Source organism: Bos taurus, chromosome 2 (assembly GCF_002263795.3).
Source record: "Bos taurus isolate L1 Dominette 01449 registration number 42190680 breed Hereford chromosome 2, ARS-UCD2.0, whole genome shotgun sequence".
NCBI lineage: Eukaryota > Metazoa > Chordata > Mammalia > Artiodactyla > Bovidae > Bos > Bos taurus.
In genome coordinates this window covers 92570278-92579236 of record NC_037329.1, presented here as the reverse complement: position 1 = coordinate 92579236, position 8959 = coordinate 92570278, and the positions used below count along the sequence as shown (strand labels likewise).

Here is an 8959-nt window from a genome sequence, read left to right as displayed (position 1 = left end):
AATGTCATATAAATGGAATCAAACAGTATATAACCTCTCCAGATTGACTTCTTCCATTTAGAACATTGACTTAAGGTTCACTCACTTCTTTGCCTGATTTGATAGCTCATTCCTTTTCATCACTGAATAATATTCCATTATGTGAATGTACTACAGTTTGTTTATCAGTTGACCTATTGAAGGACATCTTGTTTGCTTCTAGTTTTAGTGATTATGAATAAAGCTTCTGTAAACATTTCTTGCATATTTTTGTATGAATATATGTTTTCAAATCAGTTTGGTAAATATCTCAGGACATGATTACTATATTGTGTATTAGTATACATTTAGCTTTGGAAGAAATAGCCAAACTGTCTTCCAAAGCAACTGTACATTTTTCATTTCCACCAGCAATGGATAAGTTCTTGTTGCTATGCAGTTCGGATAATTAGGTTTTTTTATTTTTGCCATCTAGTCACAGGAATGTTCTAGTATTACTTTGTTGTTTTAATTTAAATTTTCCTAATAACAATAGGAAAAGGAGTACATCAAGGCTGTATATTGTCACCCTGCTTATTTAACTTATATGCAGAGTACATCATGAGAAACGCTGGGCTGGAAGAAGCACAAGCTAGAATCAAGATTGCCGGGAGAAATATCAATAATCTCAGATATGCAGATGACACCACCCTTATGGCAGAAAGTGAAGAGGAACTCAAAAGCCTCTTGAAGAAAGTGAAAGTGGAGAGTGAAAAAGTTGGCTTAAAGCTCAACATTCAGAAAACAAAGATCATGGCATCCAGTCCCATCACTTCATGGGAAATAGATGGAGAAACAGTGTCAGACTTTATTTTTCTGGGCTCCAAAATCACTGCAGATGGTGACTGCAGCCATGAAATTAAAAGATGCTTACTCCTTGGAAGGAAAGTTATGACCAACCTAGATAGCATATTCAAAAGCAGAGACATTACTTTGCCAACAAAGGTCCATCTAGTCAAGGCTATGGTTTTTCCTGTGGTCATGTATGGATGTGAGAGTTGGACTATAAAGAAGGCTGAGTGCTGAAGAATTGATGCTTTTGAACTGTGGTGTTGGAGAAGACTCTTGAGAGTCCCTTGGACTGCAAGGAGATCCAACCAGTCCATTCAGAAGGAGATCAGCTCTGGGATTTCTTTGGAAGGAATGATGCTAAAGCTGAAACTCCAGTACTTTGGCCACCTCACGTGAAGAGTTGACTCATTGGAAAAGACTCTGATGCTGGGAGGGATTGGGGACAGGAGGAGAAGGGGACAACAGAGGATGAGATGGCTGGATGGCATCACTGACTCGATAGACGTGAGTCTGGGTGAACTCCGGGAGTTGGTGATGGACAGGGAGGCCTGGCGTGCTGCAATTCATGGGGTCACAAAGAGTCGGACATGACTGAGCGACTGATCTGATCTGATCTAATAACAATGTTGGGCATCTTTTTATATGTGTATTGGCCATTTGTATATCTTCTCTAGTAAGGAGACTGTTCAGATCTTTGCCCATTTTTAAATTATGTTGTCTGTTTTCTTATTCAGTTTTAAAAGACTTTTTATATATTATGGATATATGTTGTTTATTGATATGTGTTTTACAAATATTTTTCTCTAAGTCTGTGGCTTTTTTCCCCCATGTGATTAACAGTGATCACAGAGCAGAATTTTTGAATTTTAATAAAATTCCCAGATTTTAGAGGTTCAATTTTAATACAAAGTATTTTTTTAAAAGTACCAAGTAAAGGTTTTTCTTTCATGAATTATATTTTTTGATAGTGTATTTCAAAACATATCACCAAACCCAAGACCATGTGCATTTCTCCTACATTTTCTTCTAAAAGTTGTATAGTTTTGTGTTTTATGTTTAATCTTACTAAAGTCTTAACTTGCTCATGATATAACTTCTTTTTAGGTGGTTAGGTTTGTGGGAAATGGTAATTTATTTGACAGCGCCTATTTCTCTTTCTGTGTTTGTTTTTCTTCGTTCAAATGGGATAAAGCAGAAAAGATGACTAGCTTAATGTGAAGTCTGATGAGTTCAGAGAGAATTTGTTTCTGTTATGGATTTAGAAATGGTTCTACAGTGACTTTTTAATTTGTAACAATTTTCATATACTGATAAGCTTTATTTAACAAAAAATAACGTATGGCAGGATTGTCAGAAAAAAGATGGAGAGAAATATCATCCTAGCTCTAGGGTTGGAATAGGAACTGAAGAACTTTTCTTTGGACAACAACATCAGAAGCAGGGGGCAGACCTCATATAATGAGATCACCATGGCCCTCAAAAGCAACCTTTTAACTTTCCTCTGATGGAAACATTCTCGTAGTCACATCAGTTATAGGGCATTTATTTCCATTTTTATTCCACTGTAAACAATAATTTAAATTTATACTTTTTTTGAATCCCATTTTGGAACATCCCATAAATTTTGTTATTTACCATTCTTACTGTTGTTAATTTCTAAACTATTGTTGTTTCTAAATTATTTCTAATTTCTAATTATTTGTAATGTTTTCTTACTCCTTACTCTCTAATCAGAGTGTAAACTGTATACTTTTGGCCTTTTGTAATTTTATTGGTATGTGATCTTTTTATTCATTTACTTGATTGCGGGCAGGAGGAGAAGGGGACGACAGAGGATGAGAGGGCTGGATGGCATCACTGACTCGATGGACGTGAGTCTCAGTGAACTCCGGGAGTTGGTGATGGACAGGGAGGCCTGGCGTGCTGTGATTCATGGGGTTGCAAAGAGTCGGACATGACTGAGCGACTGATCTGATCTGAAATGTTTTATTAGTATTGTAAATAAAGGTATATTCTATGCTTGTGTGGTATAAAGTTTGATTTACATTTATCAGCCACCAAAACGTTATTAAAAGCTTCCCATTAGTATTTCACTTCTGTCCATTTCTCCTACTTTATAGCAGATTTCACTTTTTGGATTGTGTTTCATTGTGAAATATACTTTCTGACAGGACCTCTTCATTCCAGTTAGTATTTTTGCTTTAATTTCTATCATATTTATTATTTGTATTGTGATTCTTTTTAAAAATGTTTTTGCCTGATATATTTGCCCATTGTATAATCATTTAATAATTTTTTATTAAATAATTTTGTAGAGAAAGGTTCAGTCCTTTCCGTCAGGCGGCAGCCATCAGGGTGAGCCGACATGGGCGCCTACAAGTACATCCAGGAGCTGTGGAGGAAGAAGCAGTCGGACGTGATGCGCTTCCTGCTGCGGGTGCGCTGCTGGCAGTACCGCCAGCTCTCGGCGCTGCACCGCGCCCCGCGCCCCACCCGGCCCGACAAGGCGCGCAGGCTGGGCTACAAGGCCAAACAAGGCTATGTCATATACCGGATCCGTGTGCGCCGCGGGGGCCGCAAACACCCAGTTCCTAAGGGTGCCACCTACGGCAAGCCTGTCCACCATGGTGTCAACCAGCTCAAGTTTGCTCGAAGCCTGCAGTCGGTTGCGGAGGAGCGTGCTGGCCGCCACTGTGGGGCCCTGAGGGTCCTGAATTCCTACTGGGTTGGTGAAGATTCTACGTACAAATTCTTTGAGGTTATCCTCATTGATCCATTCCATAAAGCTATCAGAAGAAACCCTGACACCCAATGGATCACCAAACCAGTGCATAAGCACAGGGAGATGCGGGGGCTGACGTCTGCAGGCAGAAAGAGCCGCGGCCTGGGCAAGGGCCACAAGTTCCACCACACTATTGGTGGCTCTCGCCGTGCAGCGTGGAGAAGGCGCAATACTCTCCAGCTCCACCGCTACCGCTAATATACGTAATGTTTGTAAAGTTCTTACCTAATAAACAATTTAGGACGTTTTTGTCTGCTTAAAAGTGTTTTTAATTTGTCTGTTAAAACTAGTCTGCAGATTGCTTCATTGAATGCATTGTCAAATTATGAAAGTTAAAGTGCAATAATGTTTGAAGACTTATTGAAGTTACTTACACATATAAGTGTATATGAAGTGATGGTGTATCTTGTCTTTAATAAGGGAAATGCCTTTGTGTTTGCTTTATTAGGGAGTTGATGTGTCTGTGTTTCAAGTGCTGTTTGGTACAATAGGTGTAAAATTCTGTAAAAGAGGAGTGCAGAAGCTTAACCCTGTAGGTTTGTTGATGCATGTGGTGAGACCTGCAGCTTATTGGGGTGATGCAACACTCTGCAGTTTTACGGAGTTTGGCAGGGACAACATTTTCAGTTGGATTTTCATTGGAAATGTGAAGGGTGTCCTGATCCTTTCTCATGATCATATGCAGAAAAATAATATTTGTGAGTAGGGCCCACATTTAGGCTTAATCTAATATTACATTTGTGTAACTGCTGCTTCTGAAAGGCAAAAAGTAAAGTAATGCCACCATTTTTAAGAGAATTGAATAGACCTGTTGCAAGAGGGTTCTGACGAATCAATCCTGGTTTACCTAAATTAAATGGCCTTGGCCTCCATGGTACCACTGAAGTTCATATAAAGCTCCTGGTTCAGGTTTTGGGATCTGTAGAATACTGAACTTCGTGCAAATGGTCGTATTTACACTGGTGTTGATTAAAACTGATGGAAATAGAACATTAGATAAGTGAGGGGGGAGTTAATTAGCCCTAAGGTTTGTAAGGTAGTGATAGGATTGGGAGCTTGGTGTTCATCAGATCCCTTTCAAGTGTAGGACAATAGGAAAAACTTGGATCCAAAAGTTCAGTGTTTTCTCTGTAGTATTAGTTGTGACCATCATGAACTCTCTAAGCCACATTAGGGGATGGGGGAAATCAGGGTGGTTATATTTAAAAGTATCATTGCTAAGTGTAATCTGTTCTCTAGGGTCAAGTCACTCCATTCTTAAAAGGCTATTGAGAAAACTCATCGTTGGTGCCAATGCAAGTTCAGTTGGCCTCCAACTTCATGTTGTCTACAGTTCCCATCCCTGCGCAAACCAGCCTCACAGTCCAGACTTGCTGGGCCGCCAGCTGTGGTTGCCCTTACTGCCTCATTCTGCTGGTTCCGTCATGTCTTCCCGTAGACCAGGCTTCTGTTTCCCAGGGTGGATGTGAGTGTAGGGAATACAGAAGAGGAATTACCCCAATTCTTGGCTTGCTATCTGCATAAATAGTTTGATTTTGAAACTGGCTTTCTTGAACCAATTTTTTTTCTTCAAGGGTCTTTAAAAAGGCCCGCTTAAGTGATTTCCAGAAAACAGGCTTGCAAAACCTTTTAAGACCCGAATTCCTTCCAACTCAAAAAAATCTTAAACCATACTATTTTGTGTGTAGAGGTTGTTCAACTACATAATAACAGAATAAATGTCTATTAAACCAAAAAAAAAAAAATAATAATTTTGTATCTAAAGGTGGTCTTTAGACAATGTCACACAGAAGAGTTTCTCTTCTTACTACAGAATCTAAGGATATACTTTTTTAATGAAGGAGATTTTCCCAGTTGTAGTTACAGACGTAATGAACATATCTGGTCATATTTTGCCATCTTATTTTTGGATCTCTCCCATTGGGTTTTCTTTCCTTCTCCTAGTCCTCTTCTACTTTTTCTTTCTCTTTCTCCTCTTCCCTATCTTTCTCCTTATCTTTTTTCCCTCTTTTTGTTTGCTGCCTTTTATTAATACCATATGACTATGTTTTCTTTGCTTTCATTGTCTCTCATATTTTGGAAGAGATCTGTGCTGTTTTTTTAAGCCACTAATAGTCACCATCATTTGAAAATCTACTTCAGTCCAGGGATGGCAAATATGCAGTGTCACTCTCTGCTCTTCCAGGGAGGATAGTTTAAGTAGATCAGAGCAGTTTTCCCAGATATGACCTCAACAAAGCCCCCAGGCAGTCAATGCCAATTAACAGGAGTGCAAATTAAGCTGAAATCTTGATGCCATCCTTGCTTTTTCCTATTTAATGAGTCAAGCCACTGGTTCCCAAACATTGCTGTGTTTTGGAAGAAGCTGAGGAGATTTTAGTTGCATTCCATACCAATTAAATAAAAATGTCAGAGGGAGGAAGTCAGGCATCAGTGTTTCATAGAGTCCCAGGAGATTCCAACACACAGCAAAATTTGCCAACTACTAACTTTAAGCACAATTTGACTTCTCACCTTCTCCCCTTCTCATTTATGTCATTATTAATGTTTAAATATCATTCTTAATGACTAAAGTTCTCTGTGCCCCTCTGTCTCCCTTCTTCCCTTCCTCTCCTGTTCCCTCTCTTCTTTCCTCCAAACCATTTTTTGTTGTTCAGTCTCTAAGTCATGTCCGACTCTTTGTGACCCTATGCATGCAGGACACCAGGCTTCCCTGTCCTTCACTATCTCCCTGAGTTTACCAAAACTCATGTCCATTGAGTCGGTAACGCCATCTAACCATCTCATCCTCTGTTGTCCCCTTCTCCTCCTGCCTACAATCTTTCCCAGAATCAGGGTCTTTTCCAGTGAGTCGGCTCTTTGTACCAGTTGGCCAAAGTATTGGAGCTTCAGCTTCAGCATCAGTCCTTCCAAGGAATATTCAGGGTTGATTTCCTTTAGGATTCACTGGTTTGATTTTCTTGCAGTCCAAGAGACTCTAAAGAGTTTTTTCCAGCACCACAAAGCATCAATTCTTTGGCTCTCAGCCTTCTTTATGGTCCAACTCTCACATCCATACATGATTGCTGAAAAAACCATAGGTTTGACTATACAGACCTTTGTCAGCAAAGTGTTATCTCTGGTTTTCAATGTGCTGTCTAGGTTTGTCATAGCTTTCCTTCCAAGGATCAAGCATCTTTTAATTTCATGGCTGCAGTTACCATCCACAGTGATTTTGGAGCCCAAGAAAATAAAGTCTGTCACTGTTTCCTTTTTTTCCCAACCATTACATATATTCTAATTTTAAAATAAGTTTTGAAGTTGGCATCTACTTTATAACCACACTTAAAAATTAATTTGGATCTCTTTCAGTTCTAAATGGTTCAGTGTTTGTGACCAGCCCTTTTATACAATCACCTTCACTTTTTGAAACTTCAAAAACTTTGTTTTCTTTCTCAGGTAGTAGAAGCACATCTTCATTTTTTTTTTTTTAAGTCCCTGTGAATAGCATATTGCACTTTTGAAAGAACTTTCTTCTGTTTCATTGACACAAAATTTGTCTAGGTTACAAAATGTCTGAGATTATATTGTTTCTCTTTAAAATTCTGTAGACATTAATTCCTTGTCTTCTAGTACCTCAAACTATAGAAAAGATGTTTGAGGCCAGTCTCATTTTCATTCTTTTGCAATATATGTTTTCTTCTGGCTTAGGACCTTGAATATTCTTCCTTTCATTCTTTTAGTGCCAAAGTTGACCAGAATGTGCCTGGACTGGGTCTTTTAAAATCCATTTGACTTGGATACAATGGGTGCTTTGAACCTACAAGTACAGGTTTGTTTTTTTTTTCATATCAAGAAAGCATTTTTCTTTTTAACTCTGATTATTTTTTCTCTTCTATTTAAACTGATCTCCTTTCTGGGAAACAAATGATCTATGCGTTCTCTCCATTATGTACCTTCTGTATCTAATATCTTATTGGTCTTCCCAGGAGGTGCTAGTGGTAAAGAACCCACCTGCCAATACAGGAGGTGTAAGAGACACAGTTCAACCCCTGGGTTGGGAAGATCACTTAGAGGAGGGCATGGCAACCCACTCCAGTATTCTTGCCTGGATAATCCCCATGGACAGAGGAGACTGGCAGGCTACAGTCCATAGGGTCACAAAGAGTCAGACACAACTGAAGCGACTTAGCATGCACACACTCACTTATTGCATCAGTTCAGTCGGTCATTGGTGTCTAACTCTTTGCGACCCCATGAATCGCAGCACACCAGGCCTCCCTGTCCATCACCAACTCCCGGAGTCTACCTAAACGCATGTCCATTGAGTCAGTGATGCGATCCAACCATCTCATCCTCTGTCTTCATCCTTCTCCTCCTGCCTTCAATCTTTCCCAGCATCAGGGTCTTTTTAAATGAGTCAGTTCTTCACATCAGGTGGCCAGAGTACTGGAGTTTCAGCTTCAACATCAGTCCTTCCAATGAACACCCGGGACTGATTTCCTTTAAGATAGACTGGTTGGATCTCTTTGCAGTCCAAGGGATTGTATATCTGTCCTTTTTCTTGGGGAGGGGCATAGAGGTTACTATTTTAAAAAATTTTTAATTGGAGGCTAATTGCTTTACTATATTGTATTAGTTTCTGCCATACATCGACATGAATCAGTCATAGGTATACATATATCCCCTCCCTCTTAAAACTCCCTCCCAATCTCCCATCCCATACTACTCCTCTAGGTTATCACAGATCACCGAGTCTGAGCTCCCTGCATCATACAGTAAATTCCCACTGGTTATCTATTTTACATATGGTACCTGTCCTTTTAATTTTTCTGATTTTGCTTCTGCAAACCAGGAAAACTTTTTAAGTTCATTTTCCATATGACTGATTCAAAGATTCACCATATGATTCAGATTTTAGCTATGTGAATTCCATTTTTTCACTGCATTTATCCAAAAGATCTATTTTTATTGACATATAGTTGACTTACAATATTGTATTAATTTCAGATATATATTATATTGATTCAATATTTTTATAGATTATACTCCATTTAAAGTTTTTAAAAGTAATGGCTATACTTCCCCTGTGCTGTCAAAAATACTGTACAAAGGATCTTACACATGTTCTGCTTCTAAGAATCATTTTCAGAGCATCTTGTTCTTGTTTTACATATGTAACTCTTTTATCTTTGGAGTGATATTAATTACAGTTTGTTTTTTTTTTTAATGTTCTCTTCTCTCTGCACATTGTCTTTTTCTTCCAGTTTCCTTTTGTCTTTTGTTTTTGCCTTAGTCTTTTACACTGTGGTTTTTTTTTTTTTTTTACTAATAAATAACTTTGGTTGTTTGCTCATATTTAACAGGGGAGTGCTAATGGGCTAATAG

General features: G+C 38.8%; 1 protein-coding gene across 1 annotated transcript; it reads left to right on the top strand.

Moving 5' to 3' along the window:
* The first annotated feature begins 3134 nt into the window (after positions 1–3134).
* LOC101903301 (large ribosomal subunit protein eL15) lies at positions 3135–5304 on the top strand. The gene has a single exon (XM_059878854.1). The coding sequence runs from the start codon at positions 3176–3178 to the stop codon at positions 3788–3790; it is 615 nt and encodes a 204-aa protein (XP_059734837.1). The 5' UTR covers positions 3135–3175; the 3' UTR covers positions 3791–5304.
* The last annotated feature ends 3655 nt before the right edge of the window (positions 5305–8959 follow it).

Bases quoted from the DNA above. Each gene is read 5' to 3' on its own strand.
- LOC101903301 (XM_059878854.1), top strand. From the start codon at position 3,176: ATGGGCGCCTACAAGTACATCCAGGAGCTGTGGAGGAAGAAGCAGTCG.